This window comes from Leucoraja erinacea, chromosome 3 (genome assembly GCF_028641065.1).
Source record: "Leucoraja erinacea ecotype New England chromosome 3, Leri_hhj_1, whole genome shotgun sequence".
NCBI lineage: Eukaryota > Metazoa > Chordata > Chondrichthyes > Rajiformes > Rajidae > Leucoraja > Leucoraja erinaceus.
The window spans coordinates 85,894,794-85,911,453 of record NC_073379.1 but is presented as its reverse complement, the minus strand read 5'-3'; the positions used below and the strand labels follow the sequence as shown (position 1 = coordinate 85,911,453).

The following is a 16,660-nucleotide window of genomic DNA, read 5'->3' as shown; positions in this document are numbered from 1 at the left end:
TGGTACTATTCCTGACCCTATCTCCAGTTGCTTACCTTCTCTCATTCCTGACCCTGAGTCCAGCCTTACACCTGGCCCCCTATTCTACCCTGATCATAGCTGCTTACCTGCTTAGGTTCCCAGTGCTGAACACTCCCCTGGTCCCAGCTTTGACTGCACACCTAGTACTATTCCAGACCTTGACTCTGGATGCACACTTGGCCTTGCTCCTAGCCCCTCTACACTGGCCCACACATAAAGCTGACCCCCTTGACTTAAAAATGAAAATGAAATGATTCAATTTATTGTCATTGTCAGTGTACAGTACAGAGACAACAAAATGCATTTTTAGCATCTCCCTTGAAAGGGAGACACAGGGCGTCGCGGTGTGCCCGCGCCTGCGTAATTACATTCCATTACAGGCAAAGGTGGGTGAAGTGTCTTGCCCAAGGACACAACGACAGTATGCACTCCAAGCGGGATTTGAACCGGCTACCTTCCGGTCGCCAGCCGAACTCTTAGCCCATTGTGCTATCAGGTGCTTATCTACTGCAGTAATGTTTTATGGGGCACTTCACAGACCAAATTTTGTATAACAAAATTTGAAACGCCCATTGGCTTCCTTGGTATCTAACATGCTAGTTACTATTGTCAAAGAAGTCATCAGTTGGTTGAATAATAATATAATAACTATAATAATAATAACTTTATTTATAAAGCACTTTAAACAACTGCAGTTGCCACAAAGTGCTGTACATGAGAACTCATGGACAAGAAGTTATTACAAACCATTAAAAACCGTAAAACAAAGGACTATAAAACAGTAAAAATTAAAAGACATTAAAAGCACTAAAAACAGGAGCAATGTCTCAGCCAGTGTCGAAAGCCAGAGAATAAAAATTAGTTTTTAGGGTGGATTTGAAGATGGACAGTGAGGGGGCCTGTCTGATGTGCAACGGCAAGGTGTTCCAGAGTGCCGGAGCAGCAACAGAAAAGGCTCTATCCCCTCTGAGCTTCCGCTTAGACCTTGGTACCTCAAGGAGCAGCTGATCAGCTGACCTGAGGCACCAGGCAGGAGCGTATGGGTGGAGCAGCTCAGAGAGGTAAGGCGGGGCGAGCCCATTCAACGATTTAAAAACAAATAAAATAATTTTAAAATGAACTCGAAAGTGCACTGGGAGCCAGTGAAGGGAGGCCAAAATTGGCGTAATGTGCTCCCTCTTTCGAGTTCTGGTTAAGAGGCGAGCGGCAGCATTTTGAACCAGCTGGAGACGAGTCAATGAAGCTCGTGCGACTCCAGAGTAGAGTGCGTTACAGTAATCCAGCCTAGATGTAATAAAGGCATAGATTACTGTTTCAAAATGCTGCCGCTCGAGAATGGGCTGCACCTTTGCCAGCTTCCTTAGGTGAAAGAAGCTGGACTTAACCACCGCGCCTATTTGTTTATCTAGTTTAAAATCACCGTCCATCCTAAAACCCAGGTTTAAAACTGTTGGCTTTACGGACAATGCCTGTGGACCCAAGTCAACAAAGGGAGGTTCACGGCAGCCATTGGGGCCAAACAAAATCACCTCTGTCTTTTTTTCATTGTCCCAGAAAGTTTAAGGCCATCCAGGACTTAATGTCCTCAAGACAAGACAGAAGTGATTTTAGAGAATAGTCGTCTTCCTTCCTGAGTGGCATATATAACTGGCTATCATCTGCGTAAAAGTGAAAGGAGATGCCATGCCTTCTTAAAATTGAGCCCAGAGGAAGTAGGTATAGAGAGAAGAGCAGGGGCCCTAAAATTGAGCCCTGTGTAACCCCATATGCCAAGGGAGCGGAGGAGGATTCAAAGCCAGCAAGGCTTACACGCATGGTTCTGTCTGCCAGAACTGAATGAGTTCTGTCTGCCAGAACTGAATTGAACACAATTTCTCATCCATAAAATTATACTCACTCAGCTGTATAAGTATTCTGTTACCATTTCTTTCATTTTTCTAACAAACTGTCCTGAAGTCATTTTCACCCCCAATATTTTCAGTATTTTGCTGTCTTCCTGTCAGCTGGAACTTTTCCGAAATGCAAAGTCCAATAATTATATATTTAAAAAATATTCTATTGAATGTGATCTTGAGAGTACATAATATTTTCTGTGGTATTCATAACACAACAATGATAAAAAGATCTTTGTTTTGATTGCACCTACCAACGTGCATACATTATTACATTACATTATTACATATGTACCAAGGGCAAATTTTTGATCCAATGCTCCCCATTCCCAATTACGTTTACATTGAAGTGATTGAAATCCAAGTGAAGTTTAAATGGCATCATAAAAGTAAAACCTCCGGAATGGATGATATTCATTACGTGGTTGGTTGGGGTCAGTATCAGCACATTTACTATATTCAACTTTGAATCTTCAGATGTCCTGGTTCAAGCTAAAACTAAATATAATCTCCTCACACATTGCCCTGCAAGTATCTCTGTCACTCCTTTAAAATATGCCCCTTCTTTGAACAAGCTCTTAAATATCGCATCTGAACGTTTCCATCTGATTACACTCCTTGAGGATGTTCATCTACGTGTTCAATTAATAAAACAACGAGATTGGGGACATTTCTATTCAACCTGTCAAAGGAATTGGGGGGGTTAGAAATAGTCAGTGATCCAATATATAACATTACATAGACTATATTATTCAAAAACTAAAATAAATAAACTTTTCCCCAATGTCTCACCCATTTGTGATAAATGTCAGTCACAAGAAGCTAACATAGCGCACTCGTTTGTTTTCTGTATAAAAATCCAAAATTTCTGGAACAAAATATTTGAAATCTTCACAAAATTATTTAAAACAAAACTACTACCCAAAGTAGAATGGATCATTTTTGGAATATCGGAAGGTAACCCAGAATTAAATATCTTTCAAAAGAACTTGCTTAAATATGGGCTAATAATGGGAAAAAAGCTTATACTTAAATTTTGGAAAAATGCTCCAATACCAACAACAAAAATGTGGATTTCAAACATGTTCGAAACACTACACTTGGAAGAGATGAGACTCCTCCTAGCAGGCAAAGCAGATCACTTCCAATAGACGTGGTCTGCATTTATGGAACTATTACAAGCATAAGGTGCAATAATAAGTTAAAACATAAAGGCTACCAGGACCTGGTAATGGGGGGTATAAAATAATTTTTTAATAAAAACACGGTTGGTATATCCTTTTTTGCGGAGTTTTGTGTTACAATAGAGCGATTGATTTTCCTTTCTTCTTTTTTTTCTTTTCTTTCTAGGGTCTTATTTCTTTTCTTTGCTTCCTTCTCTAATTCTTTCCCTAAGGGGTTCTCTTCTCCCAACACTTTCCTGCACCTTCACGATTCTTGCTTACTTTCCTTACTACTTTTATTTCTATCTTTTTTAAAGCTCAAAAAATGAAGTGGTACAACATAATGTAATAAGATATATGCGATGTATTAATGTGATTTACTGTATTGCTAATAAAAATTTTTTTTTAAATAAATAAATAAACAAATAAAATAAAAAAATAATAAAGTCAGTGAGGTAAACAAACATATTAGTTGAATGGCAAATGACAATAGTGCTACCGTCCCAATATTTAACTAAAGGAAATAATGCGTTATAGGGGCTGAATGTTGTGACAAACAGCCTGACACCTTGCATGCCAGTTTAATATTACACTTACCCCATCCCTCTGGATATTCCGGATAAATAAATTAAGGTTTTGTCAACTAATTACAAATCAGGCTAATTACAAATCAATAACATTAGCCAACTCCGAAACATGAAGCGCTGAGCATTGGGATCCAGACATCACGGACAACTGGCCTCAGTTCCCCGCTCACATCTGGCAGTGTTCTCCGTCTGAACCAGGGGCCAGGGAGCGTTTTTGAAAGTGGGGAGGCTGAGCGATCACTGATCACTGGCCTTGGGGGTACCCGGTGAGGGAGTGGAGCACCCGAGTGGGGAGAGGGTGTGGAAGGGGGGGGGGTCCCCCCTCCCAGGGTACGGACTTTTTGAAATTTGATGTATTAAAATCATGTTTTAGTGCATTGGAGAAGTATGATTTCAATGTTTTTGTATGAAGTATTTTTAAGAGGTAACTTTTTAAGGGGTAACTTTTTCCACACAAAGGGTGATGGGTGTATGGAACAAGCTGCCAGAGGAGGTATTTGAGGCGGGGACCATCCCAGCATTTAAGAAACAGACTGATACATGGATAGGACAGGTTTGGAGGTATGGACCAAAAGCAGGTAGCGTAGCTGGGACATGTTGGCGGGTGTGGGCAAGTTGCACCGAAGGGCCTGTTTCACACTGTATCACTCTATGACTACATTATACCTCCACCATGCATGAATGCTTCAAAATCAAATGATTGAGTTTTATGGCCATATACTCAAGCATAGAAACATAGAAAATAGGTGCAGGAATAGGCCATTTTGCCCTTTGAGCCAGCACTGCCTTCAATATGATCATGGCTGTTCATATAAAATCAGTACCTCTTTCCTGATTTTTTCCCCATATCCCTTGATTTAATTAGCCCAAGAACTAAATGCAACTCTATTGAAAACATCCAGTGAATTGGCCTGCACTGCCTTCTGTGGCAGAGAATTCCACAGATTCACAACTCTCTGCATGAAGAAAGTTTGTCCTCATCTCAGTCCTAACTGGCCTACCCTTTATTCTTAAACTGTGACCCCTGGTTCTGAACTCCCCCAACATCGGGAACATTTTTCCTGCAGTTACAGTAAGTGAAAATATAGCAGGATAATAATAAATAATAATACATTTTATTTTTGGGTGCCTTTCAAAAATCTCAAGGACACCTTACAGAGATTAACAAGAACAATAAAACATAAAATCGGAATAAAATAAATAATAAAGACATCACCAAAATCTTTGTTTATCGAAAAGGCAGACAGGTGGGCAGAGGGGTAGCTCCGTTGGTGAGGAATGAAATTCAGTCCATTGCGAGGGGGTGACATAGAATAGGGACATGTAAAGTCAGTATGGATAGAACTGAGAAATTGTAAGTTACAAAAGACTCCTGAATTAATGGGAAGGAAAGTTCAAGAAGGGATAAGAGAGTAAGGTCAGGGCCAATTGTGTGTGGTGTGGGAGGGGAGGTGAATACCGAAGTCAAAGTGTTGCATATGAATGCGCAAAGTATAAGAAATAAAGTGGATGAGCTTGAGGCTCAGTTAGAAATTGGCAAGTATGATGTTGTGGGATTTACAGAGACATGGCTGCAAGAGGGCCAGGGCTGGGAACTGAATATTCAAGGGTATACCTCCTATTGAAAAAATAGACAGGTGGGCAGAGCGGGTGGGGTAGCTCTGTTGGTGAAGAATGAAATTCAGTCCCTTGCAAGGGTGACATTGAAACAGGATATATGGAGTCAGTGGGGATAGAACTAAGGAATTGTAAGGGTAAAAATACCTTAATGGGACTTAACAATAGGCCCCCAAACAGTAGCCTGGAAATAGGGTGCAAGTTGAAACAAGAGTTAAAATTGGCATGTATAAAGGTAATGCTACGGTTGTTATGGGAGATTTCAACATGCAGGTAGACTGGGAAAATCAGGTTAGTACTGGACCCCAAGAAAGGGAGTTTGTGGAGTTCCTCCGTGATGAATTCTTAGAGCAGCTTGTATTGGAGCCTACCAGGGAGAAGGCAATTCTGGATTTAGTGTTGTGTAATGAACCGGATTTGATAAGGGAACGAGGTTAAGGAGCCTTTAGAAGATAGTGACCATAATATGGTACGTTTTAATGTACAATTTGAGAGGGAGAAGGGGAAATCAGAAATGTCTATTACAATTGAACAAAAGGGAGTATGGAGCCATGAGGGAGGAGCTGGAAAAGTTGACTGGAAAGATACCGAAGCATGGATGACAGCAGAACAACAATGGCAGGTATTTCTGGGAATAATACAGAAGGTGCAGGATCAATTCATTCCAGAGGAAGAAAGATTCCAAGGGGAGTAAGGGGAGACCGTGGTTGACAAAGGAAGTCAAGGACAGTATAAAAATTAAAGAGTAGTATAACATAGCAAAGATGAGCGGGAAGCAAGAGGATTGGGTAACTTTTAAAGAGCAACAGAAGATAACTAAAAAGGCAATATGAGGAGAAAAGATGAGGTCCGAAGGTAAGCTAATCAAGAATGTAAAGGATAGTAGAAGTTTCCTTGGGTATTTAACCATATAACATATAACCATATAACATATAACCATATAACAATTACAGCACGGAAACAGGCCATCTCGGCCCTACAAGTCCATGCCGAACAAATTTTTTTCCCCTTAGTCCCACCTGCCTGCACTCGTACCATAACCCTCCATTCCCTTCTCATCCATGTGCCTATCCAATTTATTTTTAAATGATACCAATGAACCTGCCTCCACCACTTCCACTGGGAGCTCATTCCACACCGCCACCACTCTCTGCGTAAAGAAGTTCCCCCTCATATTACCCCTAAACTTCTGTCCATTAATTCTGAAGTCATGTCCTCTTGTTTGAATCTTCCCTATTCTCAAAGGGAAAAGCTTGTCCACATCAACTCTGTCTATCCCTCTCATCATTTTAAAGACCTCTATCAAGTCCCCCCTTAACCTTCTGCGCTCCAGAGAATAAAGACCTAACTTATTCAACCTATCTCTGTAACTTAGTTGTTGAAACCCAGGCAACATTCTAGTAAATCTCCTCTGTGCTCTCTCTATTTTGTTGACATCCTTCCTATAATTGGGCGACCAAAATTGTACACCATACTCCAGATTTGGTCTCACCAATGCCTTGTACAATTTTAACATTACATCCCAGCTTCTATACTCAAGCTCATACTCAATTACACCCCAGCTTCTATACTTCTATTTGAAGGGGAAAAAATAAGTTAAGACCAATGTTGGACCCTTGAAGACTGCAAATTTATTATGGGGAACAAGGATATGGCAGACGAGTTGAACAGGTACTTTGGATCCGTCTTCATCAAGGAAGACAAACAATTTCCTTGATGTACTCGATGCCAGAGGATCTAGGGTGACGGAGGAACTGAAGGAAATTCACATTAGGCAGGAAATGGTGTTGGGTAGACTGGTGGGACTGAAGGCCTGATGTAATGCATCCCAGGGTACTTAAGGAAGTGGCTAGAAATTGTGGACGCAATGTGATCATTTTCCAATGTTCTATAGATTCAGGTTCAGTTCCTGTGGATTGGAGAATAGCTAATGTTATCCCACTTCTTTAAGAAAGGCGGGAGAGAAAAACAGGGAATTATAGGCCAGTGAGCCCGACATCAATGGTGGGGAAGATGCTGGAGTCAATTATAAAAAATGAAATTGCGGCACATTTGGAAAGCAGTAACAGGATCGGTCCAAGTCAGCATGGATTTACAAAGGGGAAATCTTCTGGAATTCTGACTAATTTTCTGGATTTTTTTGAGGATGTAACTAGGTAAATGGACAAGGGGGAGCCAGTGGATGTAGTGTACCTATACTAAGAAAGCATTTGATAAGGTTCCACATAGGAGATTAGTGGGCAAAATTAGAGCACGTGGTATTGGGGGTGGAGTACTAACATGGGTAGAAAATTGGTTGGCAGATATGTAACAGAGTGGGGATTTATGGGTCCCTTTCAGAATGGCAGGCAGTGACTAATGGGATTCCACAAGGTTCTGTGCTGGGACCGTAGCTATTTACAATATACATCAATGATCTAGATGAAGGGATTCAAAGTAACATCAGCAAATTTGCAGATGACACAAAGCTGGGTGGCAGTGTGAACTGTGAGGAGAATGCTATGAGGATGCAGGTGACTTGGACAGGTTGGATGAGTGGGCGGATGCATGGCAGATGCAGTTTAATGTGGATACATGTGAGGTTATCCACTTTGGTGGCAAAAACAGGAAGGCAGATTATTTTCTGAATTATGTCAAGTTGGGAAAAGGAGAAGTACAAAGATATCTGGGGGTCCTTGTTCATCACTCACCGAAAGTAAGCATGCAGGTGCAACAGGCAGTGAAGAAAGCTAATGGCATGTTGGCCTTCTTAACAAGAGGAGGAGTATAGGAGCAAAGAGGTCCTTCTGCAGTTGTACAGGGCTCTAGTGAGACCAAACCTGGAGTATTGTGTGCAGTTTTGGTCTCCAAATTTGAGGAAGGACATTCTTGCTATTGTGGGAGTGCAGCATAGGTTCATGAGGTTAATTCCCGGGATGGCGGGACTGCCATATGATGATAGAATGGAGCGGCTGGGCTTGCGAACTGGAATTTATGATGAGAGGGGATCTTATTGAAACATATAAGATTATTAAGGGATTGGACACGCTAGAGGCAGGAAACATGTTCCCGATGTTGGGGGAGTCCAGAACCAGGGGCCACAGTTTAAGAATAAGGGGTAGGCCATTTAGAATGGAGATGAGGAAAAACGTTTTTACCCAGAGAGTTGTGAATTTTTGAAATTCTCTACCTCAGAAGTCGGTGGAGGCCAATTCTCTGGATGCTTTCAAGAGAGAGTTAGACCTCTTAAAGATAGCGGAGTTAGGGGATATGGTGAGAAGGCAAGAACGGGTTACTGAATGTGGATGATCAACCATGATCACAGTGAATGACGGTGCTGCCTCAAAGGGCCGAATGGCCTACTCCTGCACCTATTGTCAATTGTTCAAAACCAGTGCTTCCTGACATGAATATATTTGCAGTGATTTATTATGAATGCAGCCTGATGCTCACAAGCAGGGATGTGGCATTGATGGCATCTGGCATTTATTGCTCATCGCTGCTTCCCCTTTGGAAGGGTGGTGAGAAATCTTGAATTGCTGCAATTCTTCTGCAAAAGGTATATCAAGTGATATTGTATAGAGTTCCAGGTTTTTAATCGATTCTAGCAACAATGAAGAAATGGCTTGGAGGAATGCTGCATACTGATCGTGGAGGTTGCATGTTTGTAAGTTACTTCCTCAGTACCTTATTGAGTTACTCCAGTGTATTTTGTAACTAATAACATTACAGCCATGGTATATCAGTACAGCAAATCCATTGGAGTACTTTATCCTGGATGGAGTATGAGGGTACTGCAGATACTGGTTTAAACCAAAGAGTTTGAAGAAGGATCTCTGCCCGAATCGTCGCCCATTCCTTCGATCCAATGCTGCCTGTCCCTGTCCAGCTGAGTTACTCCAGCATTTTTGTGTCTATCTTATCCTGGATGGCGTTGAATTTCCGATGTTATTGGAAATGCATTCATCTTGGCATTGAAGGGCATCCCATTATCCTCCTGATTTCTGCCTTGTTGTTCATGAAAAGGCTCTGCAGCTACATTTGAGCTACTAGCTAATTACCTAAAACATGATTGCTAAGTGATGTCATGGCTGATGACTCTGTTGTGCAGATCATACATCCATGAGAAGTACATTTCCATGAAATGAAAGCTATGTCATTACATAATAGAGCAGCTTAATGGTGTGCTTCTTGAACATATTTGCAGTAATTCTGTGGCCGTTGGTTGTTTATGTTAATATTGTGGACGATTGTAAGATGTTTGGACTTGCCATTGTAAGAGCACAGTTGATAGCAACTTCTCTGTTGTGAACAGAACAGTTTAATTCTGCACATCCATTGGCCTTTTTTTAAGTGAGCTTATAATTGCTTTCAATTTCAATTTCAGTAGCGCTCTACAATGCCATCCTCTTGAGCACCATGTATTGTAAACTTCCACTTGCCCAAGGTTTGTCTAGTGCATCTAAAGAAACATAGAAACATAGAAATTAGGTGCAGGAGTTGGCCATTCGGCCCTTCGAGCCTGCACCGCCATTCAATATGATCATCCAACTCAGTATCCCGTACCTACCTTCTCTCCATACCCTCTGATCCCCTTAGCCGCAAAGAATATTTAGCTTGTCTTACACTACTAAAATTGATTCCCTATTCCCCAAAATGGTTTGCATTCCTGCATTTAAGTAAATTGGCTATTTAAAAGCATTGGTGCATTTTCAAATTAAAAATATATAGTTCTAAACATTACTGAACATGCAATTACATTTAATCGTATGTGATTTGCTTTGTTGGTATTTGATTCCAATCAGATACATTTTATTATTTTAATATAAAACAAACATGTCCAGAATTATTACTGAAGTCTTTAATTTTTAGCTTCCCAAAATGTTCTATTGGTCAGTATGTTAATTTTAACTTAGTATACTAATACTATGTCAGAATGTTTGTTTAACCATTCAGTATATATAATTCATGTTCTATATCTGTATTGCTACAAATTTTACTTGCAGTAATATTTGTAAATCTTAAAGGTTTATACGGTATTTGGTTGATTGGCATCTTTAACTTGTTTTCCAAAATTTTATTTTTCCTAGGAAAGGGTTCTTCTGTGGCTTCTACAATATATGCAAGAACAAGGAATATCTTTGGATGAAGTTGATCAACATGGAAACACTGCAGCTCATGTTGCAACTCAGCATGGTCATCTGACTTGCCTTCAGGTATGTTCATTGTTCCCAAACCAAGATGTAATGCATCCTGATGAAATGCTTTCTATGGTGCATCTGTAGAAGTTGGTGAGAGTTGTAGGGGACATACCAAACTTCCTAAGCCTTTCCTACTTTCCTAAGGAAGTGGAGACTTGGTGTGCCTTCTTGGTCGTTGCTGCAATATGGGTGGTTCAGGAGATTTAAGTGGTCCATTGTTTCATTAACAATTGCATATCGTAATCCAATGTCTGGAGGGGACTGGAAAATAATTTGTAAATCAAGGTTTTATGACTTGCACATGATTCAAATTGTAATTTTTAGGCGTATCACCAGAAATATCTGAGGCCCCAAACAGCCAAAGCAAATGAATAAGAAACATATCCATCTGTAACCATCTCAATTTGAGATCAGCACTTTTAAATGTTGTGTTCTCAGCAACAATGTCCCTCCTTTTGAGTACAAAAATGAACAGTTAAATATATTTTTACCATATGTCTCTACGTCATATTTCCCTTAAAATGTCTTTAGAGATAATCAGAAATCTGAAATCTATTTTGATTAGTTGCTTTTTCATGGTAAAGTATATGGAAATTATTAAGTTAGTTAAAATAAATTTTGATTGTCTTTTTTGCTGACAACCTTTAGAATATATGATGCTCATAGCCCTTTTGTTCATTTTGATTTTAACGCCTCGATTTTGCTTCCAAAGACCTTAGTCGAATATGGAGCAAATGTGACAATACAGAATCAGGATGGAGAGAAGCCGTCCCAGAGTGCAGAACGAGCCGGTCACACTACTTGTTCACGTTATCTGGTGGTTGTAGAAACCTGCATGTCTCTAGCATCACAAGTGGTGAAGTTAACAAAACAACTAAAAGAGTAAGTCATGGTACAACAACAGACAAGTTAAAATCAATATTTGATTTACAATTGAAAATGCCAGAAGTTTCCTAGGTTTATTTGTATTTCTGTTATTTTTAGTTTTTATTCCATATTTGCAGCATCACTATTATTCTCCTTTTATTCGCAATTTAGAATTTCTTTGATGCCAGGGTTTTAACTTGTATTGGGGCTGTACACTCACTTTAGCTTAATATTCAAATTTTATTGTGACACATTCTCTAAATTTGTAATTTATTTGTTCCCATTTTTCTATCAGTCAATTTATTGTGGCAAATGTTAATAAAATCATTTTATAGTTGTATCTTTCTGAAGTATTGCTTATATTTTATTCAGTACTAGACAAAGTGGGACCCATTGGGTCCCATGTTCACACGGGAGGGCTGATCCCCCGATGCAATATTCCACGTCTCCACCAATTCCAATACTGGTGGCCAGTGGGGGGCCTTTCTGGAGCGCAGGTATGGGTTCTTGGGGTGGCAGCTCAGTCCCTCAAGCCTGATCTGCTGGCAGCTCACTCACGGCTGGTGGGCTGGCAGTTGACTCGTGGCTATTCCTTGAAATTCCATTTCAAGCAGGGTGCAAGGTCACCAAATTCAAATCCATTTTCCTTCCATTTCAAGCAGGGTGCAAGGCCACCAAATTCAAGTGCAGTTTCCTACCACTTCGAGCAAGGTGCAAGGCCACCAAATTCAAGTGCAGTTTCCTACCACTTCGAGCGAGGTGCAAGGCCACCGATTCAAGTGCAGTTTCCTACCACTTCAAGCAGTGTGCGAGGCCACCGAATTCAAATGCAGCTTCATACCATTTCATGCAGGGTGAAACCACCACAAAACACCAAACTCACAGTTCAGTAGACATTCAGTGTGTTCAGTTGATTCACAGCTCTGTCTGAGCCGTGAGCTCTCCCTCCCCCATCATGCCGAGACTGAGCCACACCCACATTACCGGGTTTTATAATCCCTCCCCCTCCCACTGGAAAAGGTGTGGCCTTCATGGCGTGATTGACAGGAGAGAGATTCTCAACATTTTTTAAACACTGACAACACTTTTATTTTTCAATTATGGGAAGAATTCTCTGCACCTGCTCAGCGGAGGGGGACTGAGTAAGATAGCCAAAACTCACAGCCGTAAGTGGTAGCGTTTTATCTAAAATCAATATACAGTGCAAACAGGAAGTAAGTGAATTTGCAGTGGTGCCTTTCAACTTCAAGCCAAAGCAAGAAGCCACCATTTGCTGTAAGTGGTGCCTTTCAACTACAAGCCAAAGCATCCAAGCCACCATTGGCGGTAAGTAGTGCCTTTCAACTTCAAGCCAAAGCACCCAAGCCACCATTTCCAACAAGTATTGCCTTTCAACTTCAAGCCAAAGCACCCAAGCCACCATTTGCAGGAAGTAGTGCCTTTCAACTTCAAGCCAAAGGACCCACGCCACCATTTGCAATAAGTAGTGCCTTTCAACTTCAAGCCAAAGCACCCAAGCCACCATTTGCAGTAAGTTGTGCCTTTCAACTTCAAGCCAAAGCACCCAAGCCACCATTTGCAGTAAGTAGTGCCTTTCAACTTCAAGCCAAAGCACCCAAGCCACCATTTGCAGTAAGTTGTGCCTTTCAACTTCAAGCCAAAGCACCCAAGCCACCATTTGCAGTAAGTACTGCCTTTCAACTTCAAGCCAAAGCACCCAAACCACTATTTGCAATAAGTAGTGCCTTTCAACTTCAAGCCAAAGTACCCAAGCCACCATTTGCAATAAGTAGTGCCTTTCAACTTCAAGCCAAAGCACCCAAGCCACCATTTGCAGTAAGTAGTGCCTTTCAACTTCAAGCCAAAGCACTCAAGCCACCATTTGCAATAAGTAGTGCCTTTCAACTTGAAGACGAAGCACCCAAGCCACCATTTGCAGTAAGTAGTGCCTTTCAACTTCAAGCCAAAGCACCCAAGCCACCATTTGCAGTAAGTAGTGCCTTTCAACTTCGCACCCAAGCCCCCAAGCCACCATTTGCAGTAAGTAGTGCCTTTTAACTTCAAGCCAAAGCACCCAAACAACCTTTTGCAGGCAGTGCCTTTTTACTTCAAACAAACCATATTTTCATTTTCAAACCACTTTAACGAGCCTCAAATTGAGTAGACATTTGTTCAGTGTTATTCAGAGCTCAGAGAGACGTGTCCCTTTGTCCTCTTCCATCTTGCAGAGACTGAGTGAGGCACATCTCTTCCTGGTTTTATAGTCCCTCCCCCTCCCTCCAGCAGGGGCAGCAGAGAGAATGGGTAATTTTATAAAAACATTAATATCTGCCTCATTTTTTATCGAGGAGAAATCCTCCGCACCCTGAAGGCGGAGGGGGGCTCTGAACAAGGTGGCCAAAAATGACTGCCGTAGGTCGTGGTGTTCGCAGCACAGTGGGCCAAAAGCGGTCAAGATCAGAGTTTTAGTAATATAGATAGGCAGCATGGAGTAAATGAGGTGCTTGAGGAGTATAAAGAATGTAAGAAGAATCTTAAGAAAGAAATTAGAAAAACTAAAAGAAGATATGAGGTTGCTTTGGCAGGTAAGGTGAAAGTAAATCCAAAGCGTTTCCACAGCTATATTAATAGCAAAAGGATAACGAGGGATAAAATTGGTCCATTAGAGAGTCAGAGTGGACAGCTATCTGCAGAGCCAAAAGAGAGGGATGAGATATTGAACAATTTCTTTTCTTTGGTATTCACCAAGGAGAAGGATATTGAATTATGTGAGGTAAGGGAAACAAGTAGAGTAGCTATGGAAATTATGAGATTCAAAGAAGAGGAAGTACTGACACTTTTGAAAAATATAAAAGTGGATAAGTCTCCAAGTCCGGACAGGATATTCCCTAGGACATTGAGGGAAGTTAGTGTAGAAATAGCAGGGGCTATGACAGAAATATTTCAAATGTCATTAGAAACGGGAATAGTGCCGGAGGATTGGCGTACTGCGCCTGTTGTTCCATTGTTTAAAAAGGGGTCTAAGAGTAAACCTAGCAATTATAGACCTGTTAGTTTGACGTCATTGGTGGGCAAATTAATGGAAAGGATACTTAGAGATGATATATATAAGCATCTGGATAAACAGGGTCTGATTAGGAACAGTCAACATGGATTTGTGTCTGGAAGGTCATGTTTGACTAATCTTCTTGAATTTTTTGAAGAGGTTACTCGGGAACTTGATGAGGGTAAAGCAGTGGATGTTGTATAGATGGACTTCAGTAAGGCTTTTGACAAGGTTCCTCATGGAAGGTTGGTTAAGAAGGTTCAATTGTTGGGTATTAATTGTGGAGTAGCAAGATGGATTCAACAGTGGCTGAATGGGAGATGCCAGAGAGTAATGGTGGATGGCTGTTTGTCAGGTTGGAGGCCAGTGACTAGTGGGGTGCCACAGGGATCTGTGTTGGGTCCACCATGTTGTTTGTCATGTACATCAATGATCTGGATGATGGTGTGGTAAATTGGATTAGTAAGTACGCAGATGATACTAAGATAGGTGGGGTTGTGGATAATGAAGTAGATTTTCAAAGTCTACAGAGAGATTTGTCAGTTGGAAGAGTGGGCTGAAAGATGGCAGATGGAGTTTAATGCTGATAAGTGTGAGGTGCTACATCTTGACAGGACAAATCAAAATAGGACGTACATGGTAAATGGTAGGGAATTGAGGAATGCAGTTGAACAGAGGGATCTAGGAATAACTGCACAGTTCCCTGAAGGTGAAATCTCATGCAGATAGGGTGGTAAAGAAAGCTTTTGGTGTGCTGGCCTTGATAAATCAGAGTATAGAAGTTGGGATGTAATGTTAAAATTGTACAAGTCATTGGTGAGGCCAATTCTGGAGTATGGTGTACAATTTTGGTCGCCTAATTATAGGAAGGATGTCAACAATATAGAGAGAGTACAGAGGAGATTTACTAGAATGTTGCCTGGGTTTCAGCAACTAAGTTACAGAGAAAGGTTGAACAAGTTAGGTCTTTATTCTTTGGAGCGCAGAAGGTTAAGGGGGGACTTGATAGAGATCTTTAAAATGACGAGAGGGATAGACAGAGTTGACGTGGGTAAGCTTTTCCCACTGAGAGTAGGGAAGATTCAAACAAGAGGACATGACTTGAGAATTAAGGGACAGAAGTTTAGGGGTAACATGAGGGGGAACTTCTTTACACAGAGTGGTAGCTGTGTGGAATGTGCTTCCAGTGAAGGTGGTGGAGGCAGGTTCGATTTTATCATTTAAAAATAAATTGGATAGTTATATGGACGGGAAAGGAATGGAGGGTTATGGTCTGAGTGCAGGTAGATGGAACTAGGGGAGAATACGTGTTCGGCACGGACTAGAACGGCCGAAATGGCCTGTTTCCGTGCTGTAATTGTTATATAGTTACATGATTGTTTAGGGGGTTTGGGTTGAAGTAAAAAGACACTGCAAATTGTTGTTTGGGGGTTTTGGGTTGAAGTAAAAAGGCACTGCAAATGGTTGTTTGGGGGTTTTGGGTTTAAGTAAAAATGCACTGCAAATGGTTGTTTGGGGGGTTTTGGGTTGAAGTAAAAAGGCACTGCACATGGTTGTTTGGGTTGAAATAAAAAGACACTGCAAAATGTTGTTTGGGGGGTTTGAGTTGAAGTAAAAAGGCACTACAAATAGTTGTTTCGGGGGGTTTGAGTTGAAGTGAAAAGGCACTGCAAAGGGTTGCCTGGGGGTTTTGGGTTGAAGTGAAAAGGCACTGCAAAGGGTTGCTTGTCTAAACTTGATAACTTCCTGTTTGCACTATATTGATTTTAGATAAAGCGCTACCACTTACGGCTGTGATTTTTGGCCATCTTACTCAGTCCTCCTCCGCTCATCAGGATTCTTCCCATCAATGAAAAATAAAAGTGTTATTCGTGTTTAAATTTTTATTTCGTGATTCCGTTCCAAGATGGCGCCGGTGTGTGTGGCCTGCCGTCAGTTGCTCTCGGAATTGTGTGTGCTGTTTGTAATTGTTTCGATTCTTACCCTGGATGTCGACTCTCTGTTGGTCTATGATCGCCAAACTCTGCTGGATCTTTGTTCAGTGGACTTGGCTGGTGGTGGCCGCGGTACGTTACCCCCTCTTCTGGCAAGGGCCCCGGTTCGCCTTTGCCTTGTCCTGGCTCCACTTCCTCGGCGTAAGCGTAAACGTCGCCGGGGTAAACGCGGCGGCCGGTTGGTGAGGCTGAAGGCTTGTCTGGCGAGTTTACCTGTGTCTTCCTGGACTGGGATTGGTCGTTCTCTTATTCTTCCTCGACGCTCGTTGGACCCTGATGGCTGCTGCCTGCTG

General features: G+C 41.4%; 1 protein-coding gene across 3 annotated transcripts in view; it reads left to right on the top strand.

Moving 5' to 3' along the window:
• The window catches only part of sncaip (synuclein, alpha interacting protein), a 106,046-nt gene that overhangs the window by 75,070 nt on the left and 14,316 nt on the right, over positions 1–16,660 (top strand). For all 3 annotated transcript variants that reach the window (XM_055633132.1, XM_055633135.1, XM_055633134.1), the window contains exons 7-8: positions 10,350–10,475; positions 11,173–11,342. In XM_055633132.1, the coding sequence (XP_055489107.1) occupies positions 10,350–10,475; positions 11,173–11,342 (296 nt within the window). The remainder of the gene's footprint in view (positions 1–10,349; positions 10,476–11,172; positions 11,343–16,660) is intronic.